The sequence below is a fragment of the Acipenser ruthenus genome, chromosome 15 (assembly GCF_902713425.1).
Source record: "Acipenser ruthenus chromosome 15, fAciRut3.2 maternal haplotype, whole genome shotgun sequence".
In the NCBI taxonomy this organism is placed as follows: Eukaryota; Metazoa; Chordata; class Actinopteri; order Acipenseriformes; family Acipenseridae; genus Acipenser; species Acipenser ruthenus.
The window spans coordinates 1,161,117-1,180,885 of NC_081203.1; the positions used below are offsets into that span (position 1 = coordinate 1,161,117).

Here is a 19,769-nt window from a genome sequence, read left to right on the forward strand (position 1 = left end):
CTTGTCTGTAAATACAGGGAACCTCTGAACTCTGAACGGCATGTTAAAATCCTCAAATTCAAATAGGGGCTGGTTTACAAAAATGACTGACAAACGATTGCACCATCAAAGGATTGCAACTAGAGAGAACTCTAGACACACCGAACTATAAAAGTGTTGCTATTTTTTTTTTTTGCATGTGTGTGAATATATACAGTAGTTCTGTACATATTCTGTATTAAGGCACCATTTAAACTAGCAGCCATAACAGAATTGTATTGTACATAGCAAGAGCAATAGTAATTTTAATAGCGAGCAATCATTTGAATAGGGGAGTAGTTCAAGTTTGTATGTAAATATGGTAGCAGCCTTATTAACTTAATGAATAGGGGATCTTAACTGGAGATGAACAGGCAGGTATTTTTTGCTTCCTTTATGAAAAGTATACATCATGGCCAACATGAAAACTGATGAGGTCACACTAATCATGTGTATTAAGAAGGATCACGAAGAGCACTAGTCTCTCAAACAGGCACAACAACCAATGTGCATAGCTTTGGACTATTAATTAAATAGCTCCCCAGGCAGTGCCTGATTGCATTCACAAATCTGTTTAAGAGACACAGAGCTGGCAATGCAGCCTGCTCCTGCCTCTCACAGCACAGGTATTCCTGTGAATAAGCACAGGTCTGCTCTGGTGCTGTGAGCTGCAGTCATGGTAACACACTCTTACACAGCAATGCGCTTAAATTGCACCTGTCTATAAAGGACAAGGATTCACATAACAATGCTGCATTCTTTTCTTTTTTTAATCTTTAGCTCTTATCCGCAAAATACCTGCAATGCACTGTTTGGAGGGTTGTGTTCAACCGAACCCAACACGCGTTACTGTCTCTCGACTGAGAATGCAATGCAAACTGCAGCACCCGGATCCTCGGCTTCATTCCGACTGTGAGCCTCGAACTATCTAGTTCTGTATGTAAAAAATATGATGAAAACAACTCCCTCCCACACACAGCACTGAACCACAGCCAGGGCTGGCATGTCTTCTATTGTGCAGTTTGACTACACAGCACTGAACCACAGTATAGCTACATTAAGAGTAGCTATACTGTTTTACATCAGTCTTATTTTACTGTATGTATTGGGGTCACATGAGTGACCATCTGGATATCAGCTTATCACATACTGCACGCAATATGACATTCTATATGTATTGTATCAGCTTGCATTGCACGTTACCCTATTCGATAATCTATATGCATTGCACAGGACTGTAATCCACTTCTCAGTGTGCTAATGCACGGTAGCTGATTTCTGGTTGTGTCTCATGTTTCTGTATTCCGAGAACTTTCTGGCCCATTCCGTCTCCATGGTTACTTGGTTATTATTCATAATTTCAGGCTATTAATGCCTTGAAGTGGCAATCATACAATAGAGCGAATTGAATCACGCTGAATTGAAAATGAGGCTTTTCATCATTCTTTTAAAATATCTCTACAGACCTGGGTTTAGCTTTCGTTACAGTTTAAATGGGGTTGGTGGTCTCAGCCCGTATCACAAGGCCTCAGGCTAATGTGAAAGGGGCAAGATGGGTACTGAAGCTAACTGGGCAACGTTGGGACGCCACTGTTTGTGCTATCCATTCACTGTGGATTAATAGAGAAGATTGAACTCCCTATTGCTGTCTATCCACCTGTTATGAGCAACAATCGTCACACACACACACACACACACACACACACACACACACACGCACACACACACACATTCAAAAAAGGCTTTCCCTTTAAGACAAATACATAAATAAATAGCAGATCAATTCCAGTATCTGATCACCAGGTGGTGCTACATGCTAAGCAAAGATCAGTTAGAATTAAAGGTTACGTGAACAACAGTACTGACTGCCTAAACCAACCCTGACAACTGTGATTAGCCTAGAGAAGATGCTCCTGCACTTTCCACAGAGCCCAGGATCACGACATGCAGCAGCTATTGCAGTAAAAGCACGCAGCCTCTTGTTGTTGCAGCCTCATCTAGGAGAGAAAGAGTTAAACGACAGAGTTAAGAGACGAAAATCCTCAGTTTTGTTCTGCTGCCAGAGACCATGCTGGCTCCACATGCCACACTCAGAAGCAGATTTGCTTGATCCATTGATACGGCGCCAGGTAGCATCCCTGTCTCGATTTCCTTATTCCTGGTGCAGTCCGACGGTGCCAAGTCTCTGTGTAGAAAGACCACCTTGCAGCTCTTAGAAGGAGTTTGTTTGCAGGTCTGCAGGATGCTGAAACGAAATCCAATTGTGACGGGGGGGGGGATACGACAGAAGGATTTCTTTCAGCTGATCAGTGCTTAATCCTGACCGTCTGCATCTCACTGAACTATAACAAGAGTCAAAAAGACAAGGGCTGCTGCTCACTCTCAGATTCCAAGAGACTAAACTGGAGATTGATTTCTGTCATTAAGCTTAGTGTCGCACCTGCTCCTCTGGAATCAAAAACACACTTTTAGAAAGCTGCTGATTTTATGTTTTTGTTTTTAAGCAAATTAAGGTTTAGTGTTGCTTGGAAATAATCAGTTTAAAGTTTTTAAATGTATGTATATATATATATATATATATATATATATATATATATATATATATATATATATATATAGTAATGCTCATGGAGGCTATGTAAACCACACTGTTATGGTACGTGTGTTGAAAACTCTGACCATCTGTCTTAGTTTATGCACAGTCAATGCATTGTTAACTGACAAAATTACTGTGCTTGCTTTAAACTTAGGGGGCACAGGTAAAATAAATTAGCTGGGAAAACTCCTGTCATTTATAGTTTGCCCAGTATCTGACTGATCCCCACTCCTCTAATTTCTTCCCACTCCCTAAATGAATAATACTGACACACTCCTAAATTGAAACATGAATGCACTTAGCTGCCAGCCTTGAAATCATCTGCCTCCCCTTTCTCTGAGACCCGTGTATCTGTGTCACATCACAGCTGAAACTATTTAGGAAAAAATCAACAGCTTTCTGTGACCTTTCGTAGAAGGAAATAATTCAGCACGTTGGAGTTTCAGCATCTGCAGCTGACGTGAGTCACAAAGTGATTATTACTCCTACTCCAGCTCTAGCAGTCTTTTAAAAGGCTAAGCTGTCATTGTGGACATGTCATTGTTGTTTTCTTTATGTTTTTAAAGTAGATAATGTTCTGATATGCTGTACCTGGGTATTGTAAATAACTGACTTTGAGAATCTTGTTGGAAAGAGTTGTAATGTATGTTTCTCGTAAAACCCCCACATGCATTTCATCTACTGTATATGCAATATTGTATTTCTCCTAACTCCTAATAATGGTAAGTGTGTAAAAAATACAGAGGAAGGAACAAGCAAATTTGCCATAGCAGATGTAATAGCGGTAGAAGGCAGTACATCCATTCTTTCCACTGATTTCTCTTGAGAAGGTTATTTCATTATTATTATTATTATTATTATTATTTATTTCTTAGTAGACACCCTTATCCAGGGCGACTTACAATTGTTACAAGATATCACATTATTTTTACATACAATTACATTATTTTTTTTACATACAATTACCCATCTATACAGTTTTTACTGGCGCAATCTAGGTAAAGTACCTTGCTCAAGGGTACAGCAGCAGTGTCCCCCACTGGGGATTGAACCCACAACCCTCAACCCTCCAGTCAAGAGTCCAGAGCCCTAACCACTACTCCACACTGCTGCCCTTTTCACCCGTTGTACAAAGCCTCTCTGGTCTCTCGCTGTTTTCTTTCCTTCAAGAGAGAGCCAGAGAAAATTATTGAGCCTGAAAGCTGTGAGGCTACTACCGCCTGAATGTGTTTTTTTTTTTTGTTCCTGGTTAAATAAACAAATAAATAACAATAATACTAATTCTGTATAAGTGGTAAATTTTCACATTTGAAATCCGTACCAAATGTATTTGCCTTCTGTATTAGTAGGTTCAAAATTAGTAAGGCAAAAACAACAGACGTACAAAGACAGACAGAGAGAAAAACTGAAATATAAGACAGACAGACAGACAGACAGACAGATAAATAGTCTATCTGTGGCCCTATCCCATTTCAAAGCACAGAGGAAATCATCCCTTTGGGGAGGTGTGGGATCATGTCTCCCTTCTCTGGCTCCAGAGACTGCTGAGTAAACCTAATTGATCCCCCTTCTTACACGCTGCAGCAGCTTCTTATCACCCTACCCTACAGTGTGCAGGCAGCTGCCATAGATTTTTCACTTCCTTAAAAAGACTTGGACAACTGCTATTAGCTGGCAGACTGATGCCGTCTCTGTCTCTGTGCAGACCAGGCTGGAGCTTGTTTAACAGGGACAGGTATTCACCTTGAAGGTGGCAGCACGGGACTCCAAGGACAGTCTGCACATGCTTTCAGGGGGTCTGTGTGTGTAGGGAGGGTTTAACATATATGCAGGGCTCCCTCTTTATTTTGCTATCTTGCACATCAAAAAATAGTGAAATATTGAAAAGAGTTAGTGAAAGGCCCTTATACAGTACCAGGACAATTTACTGTCAACATGCCCAAACTGTGAATGAATTAAAAAATCGTGCATGTAACCCTTAATATATTTATCAATGATGACACACAGTATATTTCTGGAAATGTGGTTAGAATGTTAGCGAGAGAGAATTGTTTTTTCAGTGACGATGTATTAATATCCAACATTACCATTTCTCAATGTATTGTAACACCAGTGGAGGCATCAGCCGAAATGTCTGTGTGTGCTCGACTTGGTATCTTGTAGTTTCTCAGTAATTGAGATCTGACCTCGCCACTCCTGTAGCTCTTATTTCATATCCTCTAAAGTCCTGACAGGGTTAAACGGTTTCTTGTCATGCTGGCTGCTCGACTGCACAGTGACTACTGGCGCAATCATTTCAATCTGTCACGCTCTGCCTTCCCCCGAGGAACCGGCTCTGTAAGGCGTCTCTGCGGTCCATCAGCGTTCGTGAGCATCCCCTGCAAACCCCATCTCCTCCAGCTCTGTCATTGTGAACTGCATTGAGCAAGGGCAGGTGTCACCTGAAGCACAGCACTGTACTGTGACTGCAATCGCATTTCCAGTGTTACAGTTTTTCCATTAGTGTCTTCAGTTTATCAGCTTGGCAATCGGAGGCTCTGTCAAACAGACCAGTGCACTATACTGACAACTGTTGAAGCAACTTGTTATAGAAGACAACTTTTTCAAGCAACTTTTACTACATTGCTGAAATCACAAATATCATTGTGTTGGTGAACTTTGCACGTGGTTAAAAATGCTTTGAAAATCGAGCCACGCTGCCACCTCCCTCTTAAAAAGATCCGCAGTTATGCCACTTTAGGAGGTGCTGTGTATTTCGATAAAGAAACTGCTATTACAATACCGAACCTTCAGATCTGTACTGTGCAAATCCTCTAAGAAATAGAGGAATGGTAAAGCATGGGTAACACAGAGAGGAATGGTAAAGCATGGGTAACACAGAGAGGAATGGTAAAGCATGGGTAACACAGAGAGGAATGGTAAAGCATGGGTAACACAGAGAGGAATGGTAAAGCATGGGTAACACAGAGAGGAATGGTAAAGCATGAGTAACACAGAGAGGAATGGTAAAGCATGGGTAACACAGAGAGGAATGGTAAAGCATGGGTAACACAGAGAGGAATGGTAAAGCATGGTAAGGTCCATGGTTCAGGAGCAGTGTCTGTCTTTCCGGTCGACCGCAGTGCCCTCTGTGTGATCTGTAATCACATTCCCCTGGAGCAGACTGATGCCACCTGAACTCATTTCATGCCTGACCTTGCCTGGCAGCACCGGCTCCTCTCAAGCCGCGGAACCAGCCTGCACTGACTGGCAGCCCATCTGGAAATCATATTCATGACTGCCGTGTGACTTCCAAGCAAATAGCGCGTTACTTTACAGCAGAGAACGCGCCCCAGACACAATGAGACCCTGTGCACTGTATGTATGTATTTACCATGCGCTAAGGGTATTGTGTGTAGCTTCTATTATACGATTATATCTATGAGGGTCATCCAGAGAATGGAAATTCATATACAGATATTAGGAAAGGGCTTATGAACACTAAGGCTTTAATTAATTAAATCAGAGCTCTGTGGCGTTATTCAATGATAATTATACTGCCAATCATGTTTTAATCACAACTGATTAAAGACGTAAATAATGCAGCCGCTGTATTTTCTAATTTATGGCGCTGTTGATTTCATCAAGGGTTAAATTTAGGTGCCAGGTACTTTTTTTTTTTAGGATATAAATCTTAATAACTACCTTAACCACTACTTTAAGAAAATTGCTTGCCTGTCTTTCTCTGAGGGATAAGAAGTGGGAGGCATAATTTAACGGCAGTTATTGAAATGTGCACAGACATTATCTCTGTCGGAGAATTAGTGCTGGAGACAAGGACATGACTGGCTTCCTTCACTCACAGGGCAGCAGTGTGTGCCCATCATGGTGTGACAGGGAGCATTTCCATGTAATGGTTGTGCTCTTTAAAGGTACAGGAAGGAGATGATCGCTGCAATCAGACACAATGCAAGCGAGGGCTTTACTGGACTATACAAGAAAATGTACAGAAGCAGAATAACTAAAAATGGGATAAGGTTCATTGCAATTGTATTATGCTGCTAAAACTGCTGTTTCCATCCTAGTTTTTGCTCCTAGTTATTTGGTACTAAAGCCGCTATTAGGATAGCAGCGCCATTATTTAAATTGAATTCCAGTCACAGTGCCATCCAGTGGCTTGTTGTTGTAATGTCTACTTACAGGTTTTTAACTTCCAACAGTGCCACTAGCTGGCCACTTCTAATAATTGCAGCAAGCACCTCAATAGTCTGTTGCTTATTACATACTTTTAATAGATCACAGATTATACAGAGAAACAAACTTCGCCAGTTGCATGTCTGACTACAACCCCCTGCGTTGCACAGTAGATGCGCCTGTGAAATGCATGCCTGTTCTGTTGACACAACGTTAACATTTAACCAGGGCCAGCTTCACGTCGTGGCCTGCAAGTCTCAGCTTGTTTGTTGTGCTACCACTCCCGTGGACAGGAATTTCTCTGCTAAATAAATCTGCTCTTGGTGTCACATGTCTGAATCCCATCTTGACCTTGTTCTTGTTTGTCCTCCTCTTGTAAATAAATTCCTTTGCTTTATTGACACACATGAAAACAACGCAGCTGCAGCCCCCACTTCCAAAACTAACGGCACACCAGTCGGCTCCTAGCTGAGCCTGATTAGCATGTTTAACAGAACTTCCAGCAGGTCTCCTCGCTTCTGTGTTTGTTATTTCACTTCAGCACGGTCGCTAATCATCCAGCAGCAGATTGCAAACATGTTTCAAAGCGTATCTGCTCTTCAGTGTGAATGTGTCACATTCTAAAAGTTCAAGGTTTTTTTTTAACTAATCTCGTACTGTTTTCATTTAATTCTGAGTCAGCTTAAGCTGATTTTCCTTGATGGCAGCCTTATAAAAGTTTGCCACAGTAGTTTTGCACTTTTCCCATGGTTTTTCCCATGGTTATATTATGCATTTACCATAGTTTGGTTTGCCATGTTTTTTGAATGTGCTTTACCAGACCTCTCTGTGTTTCACACTGCTTGCAGTACCTATGATTGACCATGCTTTCACTATGCTTTATTACATTTGCTATGCTTTTACTATGGCAAGCTCTTATACAGGTTATTTTCCTGAGAATGCACTGTACTCTTCTGAATATTTTAAACACAGCACCATGTACTTGTTCTTCTGTGTTGGCGGCGGTGCTGATGAGACCTAGGTTTTGCATTAGTGTCTGACATGCACCATTATAACCTGCAAACATTTCAATGTGTTTGTAATGTTGGTGCCGATAACTGAAAAAGGTATCACACTGGTACTGGTTACTCATTTTTATAACTTTAAATCATTTTAAGACTTAAATTAATCTTTCATGCAGTTTGGTTAAATAATCAGGCAGCAGTCTACAACTTTTGTGACTTATATTTGTATGTATTTATATTCACATTCACTCAAAGTTGTGCAAATAGGGCAAGCCTATTAGCCTACATACTGTAAACATATTTTAACAAGGACTGTCTGTCGTGCGTGTTCTGGGAAGGCGTCTCGGGTGTGGCTGGTCCTTTAAAAGCTTCTTTCCACTGCTCGATAGAGGCAGCGTTGAGTTTGAATCGAAACTGAGAGGAGAGAGAGAGAGAGAGAGAGAGAGAGAGAGAGAGAGAGAGAGAGAGAGAGAGAGAGAGAGAGAGAGAGAGAGAGAGAGAGAGGCGGAGGTGAGGGCGAAGTGAAAGGCTCATATACTGTACAAGCAAGTACAGTCAGCTTGCAACACACTCGCCTTAATGCACAGAAATACGCATTGGACATAGGACAGCTGCGACAGCGCTGGTTTCGAGCACCAGCGTCAGTCTCTGGGGTGCAGACCCCATCAATACTACTGAAATAAACCAGCAAAAAAAAAAAAAAAAAAAAAAAGCCGGCGGTGAAAATGACATAATGAAAGCATAGAATAAGAGCGGATTGCTTATTTAGTACTGTGCGTTTGTTTAAATAAAAAAAAGAAGATAAGTCCCATAATAACGACACAGAAGAGGAATGTGTACAAGATTAGCACAACCCCCACAACAGAACGGTAAGGATCGGGTTCTGTTAAAAAAAGAAAGAAAAGAAAGTATTGTATAAAATACGCGGTTTAATAAGGGTTGCATCTACAACCTGCCTGAACCGTAGTGCTGTTGCTCTGTGAAAATAGCAGTGTGTGATTCGGCAGGGGTGCCATTTATAACAGCGGTGGAGCTGTGCTGTTCGTGTGTGTGTGTGATCACAGAAAATTCTGCTTGACTTAAAATGAATGCTATGTATATATATATAACAAAATAAATCAATGCTTCACAAAGCGACACTGTATATTGGAGTACAGCAGAACCATGCGGATATAATAATAACTATAAAGCAAACAGGCACGTCTACAGTACAGTATTTCATTTGAGCTTTCTAACTACATGCAGACCTACATCAAGGCAGTGGATACACGTCGGGCGGCTTGTTAGAATTACAACTCTTTGAGATATTAGATCATGCGTTCTAACCATTAAATACATGCTTCATGGATACAACAGCGTTATATTTTACCGTCTAATTGTGTTATTAATGTGTGTCCGTTTTGCATACCCTGCTGCGCAATGTGGCGTATTTGTATTTATACTGTACTTGCTAATCTACACACTGTGTGTATCCATTTGAAAGATGGGAGCCGCAAGATTGTGGAGTTTCGGCATGTGTAGTATGACTTCCACAGCAAATATAAGGATGCTGTAGTAGTAGGCTATATTATTATAGTGAGTCTATATAATATTAATAGTAATATCTATTCTATATTCATTTTATTAAAAAAGAAAGTGTACACTGCAGGGGTCAACACATCTATCTATCTATCTATCTATCTATCTGTACATTTATATAAGAACACACTATGCAGTGTATTCAATAAGATCATGCTGTTATTATCAGGTGAGAAGTATAATGGTCGGTGTGGGCGACTGCAGTTGCAATATTGTATGGCACTATTAATGCCGATTCTACAGCTGAGTATTATAATTGCGCAATGGTAGCACTGGTAAATTAAACAGTTTATTTATTTATTTATTTTTATCACCGCAATAGCCCACTGGTACAGCACTGTGTCCATTATACTGTGTTTACAATGTGTTTAGGGAACCCCGCATCGATTGATACAGTGCAGCACAGTATGGCTTCAAGTGCAGTATATTCGCCTTCAAGCAGAGGCATAATCTGACACGTGACCAGTACTGGGGCAGCCGTGGGGTCTTCCGCTTCTAGTGATGTAGCTGTATGCGCGTGAGCGATCATTAAGATTATTCTACCTTTGAAATTCAGCTTGGCTGTGTTGCGTAATTGTAAGGCAAACAAGTAGCAGTGCAAGACCAATAAATTAATGCAAGAGCCTTTTTTCCTGGAACTAGAAAACAGAGCATGCACTAGCTTGTGTTTATTTCCATTGCTGTGCATGTTATGTGTTTGTTTTGTATTTCCAGAAAGCATTGTGTACAGTGCAATGCTTTTTATCTTTCACTACAGTATTTGGTTTGCATGATTAAATCAACAACGCTCGATCAATCGAACTAGGTTATGAAAGCATGAGCAAAGCTTGCAACATTTCTGCAGTGTAACTGATTGAGGCAGGAACCGCAAAGTCTGTCTGATTGACTTTTTCCAAACTTGAAACCAGTAGAGAAATAGTAAAATAAATAAATAAATAAATAAATAAATAAATAATGGTCCAGCTCTCAACACCAGTGTCTGTGTCGTGTGTCTGTGGCTTCGTTTGTGTCCACAGTTGTAGTCGATGCTCTGTTGATGTTGTCTTTGTCAGCATTTTTAGCCTTCCTAAAGAAGTGATAGAAGAAGTTTCATTGCATCAAGACGACTGACCGAATCGGACAGTTGTGCGGGAGATGTGAGTCATGTGACTTAGCTTCTGTATTAGGACTCAACTGCACTACTGCTGCCTATAGAAAACAGAGTTAGGATGGGTTCCGGCTTGACTCCACCACTACATACAGTAGACTGGGTGCTTGCTGTATTGCTCATGCCTCTTAATGTCCCACCAACCCCTTGACCAAAGCCCAAATCAGCTCTACGGCTCTGTTTCGATCCGCTTAAACCCGTGCGAGATTGTAAAGAATCCGATTGGATAAACAGCTGGGTTAAATTTGACAAACAGGGTTTACAGCAGTGCATTAGACCAGTGTTAATATCATACCTCTTAAAGGGTGGAAAGATGGCTTTGCACTGCGGGGTAAGGAGGTCAGCATGGAGACAGGGATTCTGCATGCATGTCAGAATGGACAGGAAGCAGGCTGATCATCTTCATGTCACAAGCAGCTCATTCTCCCTGTAATATAATATGAGGTCTCTGACTGCTGTGGAGAGCAGGATTATGCAGGACCGTGAACATACCGGCTCTGTAAGGATGCTTCCGTAAAATGGTATCAGTATAAAGGCGATCCTCTTTATATTCATGACACGGAGTAGGAGTAAGGGTATACCTAGTCTGCATCAAACCCCACGTCTCCCCTGGTGTGCCGTGCAGTGCCATGAAACCGAGTCTCCTGAAACCAAGCTCCAAGCCACAAAGTGGATTGCTTAGCTTAAGAACTACTCAGAATGATTTAAAATGTCCTAACATTTCAGGGGACAGGAATAAAACTACTATAAATGTGATATGAAGCAGGCATGCTTAAAAATAAGGAGGCTTTTAATATCATTTGTAGTGCGCTACTTTTTGCTAGATTGTGGCTAACAAACAAAACAGTGAGACGTTTACTGTAAAGCAGAAATCAGCAGAAGAATATTGTCTGTAGCTCAATTAATGTTTCAACCAGGGCCAATTATCCACAATGTGATTTCACTCGCAGAAGGAAAAGCACTTAAAGTCTCCTTCTTGCATAGCGCAGAGTGAGTTTGCAAGCATGAAGATTCAAGGGGGTAGGCAGGCAGGCAGAGATTGATTTACCAAGTTATGTAAACTTTATATTAACCACTCCCTGTAGTATCATCAACCCAGATTTCACGTAAGAGTGCCATTTGCTTGAGGGCTGATAGGCACTGTAGGTAAGTCCTTTATCTCTGGAGGCCTGGGTTAAAATCTCCAGGGACAGCCAAGGTTATCCAGTTAGCATTATTAGCTTATTACTGGTACCCTTTATGGTATTGCTAAATGTCTTTTTGCTCTTTTTCATTTTAATTTAGATTTTTCCATATAGATTATAGATTCAAATATGTAAAGCTCTGTTTTTTGGTTAACTGGTGACTTCCTGTGATGTAGGTCACATTGAATGGGCTGCAATCAGAGATGATAATAATAATAATAATAATAATAATAATAATAATAATAATAATAATAATAATAAAGGGAGCAGTGGTTGTTTTGCTGAAGCTAACAGTGTATCCAGTGCCACCCCCCACCCCCTTTAGTTAGCAACAACAATCACATGCACCAATAAAGATTTCTAAAGCAGATCTGCAATGTGTCTCAGGAGATGGGACTTTGAAGTTTTCTGTCGTAAACCGTGATAATGTGATATATTCTTTGAGAAAACGTTATTATTAACAAGCAAAATGCAAAAATATAAACTAAAGAATCTTCACGAAAGCCTTTTAAAAACAAACTGGAAAAAGCATCTGCTAAGTAACGTATTATATCCAAAAAGGGCACCATGGCGATTAATCGATCAATGAATGTTTAATTGAGGCTCGCAAAATGAAAGCCACGTCGATCAATACCCGATTAACCGATCAGGTCCGCTAAGAAACAGACAGGCTGTCACGAATGACGACAGCACATAGCGCTATCGGGGCTCTGTGCGTTCTCAGATTCCTCCCTGAATTACTCTCGTCTGCTTGAAGAATGGATGAGCTGCATGAGGTTGCAGCTTCATTAGCCACGAGCCCTTATGAGAGATTCGTAGGATCATTAGGAGCCTGGAACAGCTCTCACTGACCTTTCTTTGGATAATTACACAGCCGGCAATAAGCAGTTCTGCGCAAATGATTTTTTTTCCTATAATAATGTGAAGATCATTTAAACTCTCTCGTGAAGCGTCACGGCTAAATTGTGCTCCCTTTTCTTTTGCTCTGCAGATGTTTGTAGACAGGGTAAGGAAGTGGGGCATTCTTTCCATTTTTCAAAGTCTTCTCTTTTGTGTGTATGAAGATAGTTTATGTTTTCTGTGATTTCGTTATCCAGCAGAGATAAGTGGCTATTCAAAGACATCCAGCTGGATGGGATGAAGTTCTTCTTTATTTATATATAAGATGACATGCATTACTTTTAGTTTTTGTCTGTTCTAAAAAAGAAAAATTGTTAATTTTTCAACGTTATTTTCAGGTTGTAATATTCAGACTGTAATATATATGGGGTAACCCCCTCAAAAACTTCAAACAGTTATTAAATGCACAGGACGACCAAGGATCGGAAATGATAGAATCCTGTTGAAGACCTAAAAGAATAGTGCCAATGAAAACCAAACCTGTTTTTTAAGATGTCTGGCTATGCCATTTTACAGTACCGTGGTAACTTTTCAGTGCGGTGCGCAAAGTCCTGTTCAAACCGCTGTCTCCGCAGGAACATGTCCTTAAACTCAAGGACAAGGACATGCTGTAATTACGATTTGATCGGTGGGCAGTTACTGGGTTCTTTCCATCATTCCTTTTCATTGGGCTGTGAACTGGCTGACTGACCTCCATCATGACGTGTTTCAACGGACGAGCATGCACATAATGCAAAAGGAAAGAAACTGAATCATCAGCTTTTGTTTGAGAACCCAGACCATGCCCAGCACGGTGGTACTGTCTGTGCTGCACCGGGGTTAAGTCAAAACTCGCTGTGTATTTGAGTCCAGTTTGAATCCCCGGCTTTAACCCACTTTTCTAATTAGCTGGAACAGAGCTGGGTGAAATAATTTTCATCTGGCATAGACGAGAATGGTACATAATGGTAAAGAATGCAGTAAAAAAACAGAAGCTTTGTAATTCCGTGTCTTAGTAAAAACTAAGATCAAGTCGACACTAATGAAGGAACTAGCTGGACATTTGCCTACTGGGCTTGGTTTCTTGGAAGCACATTAGTATTTGTAATTGAGTGTTTGAAGTTATGAAAACACTGCTTCGGACATGCTGTACGATTCTGTGTCTACTGTTAAAGCAGGCTGTCCCAGTATTCCGTCAGTAACCAGTAATACCTTCCACTGGGAATCCAGGCAAACCCTGAGTCTGGTACTTGATAGACGCTTTGGAGTGTTTCCATGCGTTTCCAGTTCATCAGTGCCTACTAAATGGGTTAATTCAGCTTTTTAAAATCAGCCAAGCACTTGATACACAGCAATCATGTGCTGGCAATGAATGTGATGAAGTCCTGGATGCATCCAGCATTTAGCTGTGTAGAAATGGATTGGGAGCAGAATGGATTCTGTTAGCGGCAGCCATCGTTTGGCATGTTTACGCGTCATGAAACACAAAAAAGGATACGTGTTGTCTTGTTGTCTTTTCAGAACGATAACAATGCCATTTTCAGAGCTGCCGGAGTAGCACTAGCTTGCATACTGGTTTAAGCTGCTTTGTTTTAAAATGAATGCAAAATAGTGTTGATAAATAAAGTATAATTACATAGTAACTATCATATGATTTCCTACTGTGATCATAGTGAATCTGTATTGTTGGTGATGAAACAACATGATGCACCCCCCCCCCCCCCAGTCTTGCCTGTATTTAGCTTTTTCGGTTTAAAAAATGATCTAAGCAATGAAATTAAATGCTGTTTCTCTGTTCTCTTTAGAGGCCATATTTACCTTAAAATGATCTGAGGGGAAAAACTAGAAGAGTCTCTTTAAGATGACACGAACAGACCCGCCTGACATACTGGTGTCGACTGTGTATCGAGACATTAAAGTGAATCTGACTTCTACCGACTCCAAGTCCTACTGCCAGTCCAAACAATGTGATCCCCACATCCTGAGCAAGCTGGAGGATAATCAGAAAACGTTCAACAAAAGGCACTGTCGAAGCTTTGACTTCCTCGAGTCACTGGACGACCCCAAAGCTTTAAGTTCCTCGATGGAGTACCCTTACAGGAGGACCGAGAGGCAGATGTTGAACCCGGAGGCTGCCCGGAACTCTCTTGGGCAGCAGGCTCACCTCCGGTTCTCTTCCCCAGATCTGTTCAACTCCAGACCCCCACCTCAGCAACCTGTGGAAGTCACCAGAGATGTCGTGAGACCCGATCTCAAGAGAAGGACCAGGTCCAGAAGTGCTCCCCGGGTGAAGACCACATTCACGCCAGTGCCCCTTGAGGTGACTCCTCCGCCTGTCAGGAGGGGAAGGGAAGTACAACGGGCTGCGCTGCGTGACCCCCCGAGGAAGCCAGAGGCCTCCCCTCACAGGGAAGCCTCTTATGCAGCCAGCCGGGCCATGATGAATGAAGTCCACCCCATCAAACTCCAGCCGCAGAGGGGAGACTCTAAACGATACTCACCGCTGTTTGTGCCGGAGTCCTTTGATGAGAACCAGCCAGGCAAACCGGCCACCAGCCCTCATGTCAAGTGCCGCATGGATATCAAGCCAGACGAGGCTGTTCTCCAGCATGCTGCGAGAAACGTCAAGCCCCCGACACCCAGAGCAGAAGTGCCCTGGCAGAGATACCCCAGCGGAGGCAGCAGGAGCCTGATATTGCCAAGTGGTCGGCAGGTCTCCAGGACACCCACCCCCAGTGACTCCTACAGTGGAGATTACAAGCAGGTTTACCAGCATCACAACACCATGCCATACGACTACATCCCACAAGTGGACATCCCTTTACAAAGGATGCTTTCTCCCAGAGAGCATAGGGATTACCCCGGAAGGGAGCGCAAGGCTTATTCCAGCCCCAATGTGCCAACCAAATTCTTTTATACAGAGGAGCATGGGAGGTATCCCTCTCCAGCACCCCCTGCCAGAACTTTCTATCAAGCGGAGCATCATAGTTACCCCAGCCAAAACTTTACCCCTAAAGCACAGTCCGGGCTTGATCAAAGGACTCATATGGTCCATGCTGTACCTGCTCAACCATTTTACACTGAAGAGCCAAGGCAATATCCCATACCCGTGTACCCCAAACCTTATTCCACGAACGAGCCACAGCACTACATAGTCCAGACTGCCCCGTCTAGGACTTTTTATGGTGAGGATCCCAGAACGTACCCAGTTCAGTGCGTCCCATCCAAGATGTCCTACACTAATGAACACATTGTGACACCCCCTGAACATCACATTCCTTCAAGGGCTTATTATACTGAAAGCCGCGGGCAGTACCGCCGCCCCAGAATGCCTCAGGCTCATTTCAGCGATTGGTACGGTCCTGATCCGACCGGATACGCCACCCTCCACCCTTCAACACAGTACCCAACCCAGAGATCCAGGCAAGATCCCGTGCTTTCTCCCTGGTACGCCTCCCATTGTTTGGACCAGCACAGGCTGGGGACGGACACCCGGCACTATTCCAGATCCTGGGACAACATCCTGAACCACAACATCCAAAGGGAGCAGCCAGTGCAACGTGGCAGGAGCTACGAGAACCTTCTTGCCCAAGGAAAGCGTGCCTTGTCTCCAGATGAAAGACACCAGCCAGTGGTAGTCAACCTCTCCAGCTCCCCCAGGCGCTACGCAGCGCTTTCCCTGTCGGAAACCTCGCTCATGGATAAGGTCTGCACAGAAGGGGGACGGAACTCCCTCAGCAGGATGTGGTTCGTAACCCCTGAGATCACCATCACAGACAATGACATCCGCCCCAGTGCTCTCAGCAAAACGGAGGGACGCTCTGCAAGCTGGGATGTCCTGGACTCCGGCAGAGCCCCAAGTGCTTCTTACCAAGAACCACATTCCTATCAGGGGAATCCTACCAAAGAGAAAACTCACAACAGCGCCTCCCTCCAGCAAAGTCTTGAGCAGCTGGACGAACTCCTGGCAGACTTAGTCATCGACTACAAGCCCCCACCCAGCAGGAGACCCAGCAAGGACTTGCTGGACCAGCTGAAGAAGCTGATAAACGAGGACAATGCTGGTTCCTCAGCCAAAACAGACCCCAATGGGAATCCCGTCCCGTTAAAGAAGCAGCCCACTTCTACAAAGCTGACTCATGAAGTCCACAAAGAACTGGACAGTGGCTGTGATGTCCTCCAAAAGGACCCAGATGAAGGCTCTCCGGACCAGAGCACAGACGAGGACGACACAATGATGTGCTCCAACAGCAAGTGTCGCCGGACAGAGACCTTATTCAACGCCTGCCTCTACTTCAAGTCCTGCCACAGCTGCTACACCTACTACTGCTCCCGGAATTGCCGGAGAGAGGACTGGGACTTCCACAAGGAAAACTGCCTTTACGGGCGCATTGGCAGCGTTTGCAGACACGTTCTCAGAATCTGCCGGGAGAATGCAGAGGTCCACAAAGCTTTCTCTCGCATCGCCAAGGTAGGATTTCTGTCCCGCGGAAGGGGGGTCTTGTTCCTGGGTTTCCCCAGCCCCGGGTCGGCCGATAACTTCCTGCAGTACGGACTGGAGAGCCTCCTCATGTCCCCCACTTACCTCTCCCTGAGGGAGCTCGACGGCTACAGGGACAACCTGGGCGGCTACTGCAAGGAGCTGCAGGAAGCCGGGAATGAGTACGACCCCAACGAATGCTTCCTTTTGAATGTATCTATAGCTGTGGGTGAAAAAGTGCCTAACAGACCCTCTCCGAGAGTCCAAGTTCCGACTGTCAGGAAGTATGCCAAGGTAGCCCTGGCCTCCTCCAGCCCGGAGAAGAAGATCCTTAAAAAGGAGAGCGAGATGGAGACCTTGATCCTGACCCCACCCCCGGGGATGGCAGACATCGATAAGGAAGGAGAGGAGGGAAGGAAAGCCAGGGAGATCTGCTTCATCAACATCCAGCGAGAGCTGAGGACCAGGGGGGTCTTCCTACGCCATGAGTACCCCAAAATCTATCAGCAGCTGTGTGAGTTTGTGGAGAGTAATAAGAGATTCACGCCTACCAGTATCTACCCCATCGACAAGCGGACTGGGAAGCAGTTCATGTGTATGATCATGGCTGCATCTGAGCCCAGGACACTGGACTGGGTAGGAACCCCCAACCTCCTGGATGACATTATCTGATCAAGTTCACCTTTGATGTTAAAAATATATCTATATTGTTATATATCTCTTAACATGAAGCCTATTTATTATATATGTTTGTAGATATGTATTTTGCTATGGAGAAAAAAAAGGTATAGTACTGTACATGTTTGCCTAGTCAGCATTATTTATAATAGGTATTTATAATAGGATACTATTGTCAGTCAAAATGCAGAACAAAAGTACAGTATTTATTGTAGTTTCAAAGCTGGTTCATAAGGCAATAGGATCATTCATATACCCACTGTGCTGTGGTACTAGTGCTGTCTTGAATTTCTCTGTCTCTTACTGCCAAGGCTAAGGAGACCCTGGACTGTGGGGTTGTCTTATTAAAAGACACTGATGGTACACTTCTTTCAAAGAGATATCACAGAATAATACCCAAGATCGGCTAAATAAAACAATGGTAATGCTTTAAAATATAATAGTCGCAAGTACCTATGAATTTCTTCAGAATGAATGTACGGTAAATGGTCTGATGCTGTACCTGTAAAAATCATGTTATTGCACTGTTTTTTTGTTTGTTTTTAAGTGTATATTTTTTATATGATTATGAAATTGCCAATATATATTTGTTTTTGTTTTCTCATCATCCAATATAGAACTCTAAGCCAAACTATCTGTCCTGAGGTTAGATTAGGGTAGTCCTTCCTGTCTCTAAGCAAGACGTATTTCTGACAAGCCTGTAACTGTCATCCTACCATAACATGGCAGAGATTTGGATTAACAAGCGTCCACTGACAGCACAGCGAAAGCAGAGCCGAATGACTGATCAGGCTGGAGTCAAACTCAGAGCAGAAGCAGCACTTAACTGACTTAATTAAATCCAAGACCTTAAACGAGGAGAAACACATGTCATGTCATAGCTAGAACTAAAGAACACATCCAGTGGGCTTGGAGAGAACTGTCTTCCTCGCTAGTATAAAAACCTAGCCATGTACTAGTTACCCTGTAGTTATCGCAGAAGTGAACAGATAGACTAGATTGCCAAAAATGAGTGCACTAGAGCGGCCATTTTGAAAAGAGCTTTGAAACAGACTTTAAAGGCATAGGTGTAAAAAGTTGTCAGGATGTGAATGAAAAGATCAAATGCAGATGTGTTATTTAAGCAGCTGTAGCAGCACGTGGGGACGGGGAACTCTGTATTTTTTTGGAACCTCGCTACTTCTTCTTTAATTGCCAGCACCTCAAGGACAATCCTAAAACTTCGTATTTGTTTATAAGATTTTCATTTTGTGTATTTGGAGGAGAGTAGGATTTCGACATGCCTTTTATTGTTACAGATCTCTTGTGATGGGCAGCTGATCTTTTTTCAAAGCAGGCTAACAGATCATGGTGAGCGGTGCTTACTAATGGAGTATAACTTTGATGCCAAACTGTTGTGGCCCGTGGTTTATATTCAAACCAAGGAAATCAGTAAAGTATTTTTCCTTCCATTTTTCTCACTTCTTTCCTTTTAAACTGCATATGTGAAGAGTATAAAATATTAATAATTATGATAATTAAAGCTGTTTCCCAGTTCATTAACTGGACGATGGTTCAGTGCAGTGAACTGCGTCACTGATGCTTTTAAATCACAGCCTCTTTCAGGCTCTCTTGCCTCATAACAAATTCTGTTTACAGATGGGATTGAAGATTCTGTTGAATGCATGTTATTTATATTTGATTATGTATGATTTTATTATAATGCAAAAAAAAGGTCTGCTTGGTTTATTATTTTAAAAGTTGATTCTGGATATCAAATAATAATAATAATAATAATAATAATAATAATAATAATAATAATAATAATAATAATAATAATAATTCTGTATTTTATGGCATTTTGTTTGTATTGGCTTCATGCGCTGTAAATGGAAAGGAACACATCTCTAGAAGTTCTTCTGATGTTTCGTGTGACAAATCAACAGTCCGAGCAGAAGAGATCTGGAACTTAATTGTCACTCACTGTATTTTCTATTTGATTTAGTCTGAACTGTGTGCTATTTATAATGTATATTTAATAAATGAACTGGAT

General features: G+C 42.5%; 1 protein-coding gene across 1 annotated transcript; it reads left to right on the forward strand.

The window, feature by feature from the left end:
* Positions 1-8,283: 8,283 nt before the first annotated feature.
* Positions 8,284-19,769, forward strand: LOC117964650 (apical junction component 1 homolog). The gene is made up of 2 exons (XM_058986733.1): positions 8,284-8,660; positions 14,385-19,769. Exon 2 carries the CDS (start codon positions 14,441-14,443, stop codon positions 17,729-17,731), a length of 3,291 nt encoding a protein of 1,096 aa, XP_058842716.1. The 5' UTR covers positions 8,284-8,660; positions 14,385-14,440; the 3' UTR covers positions 17,732-19,769.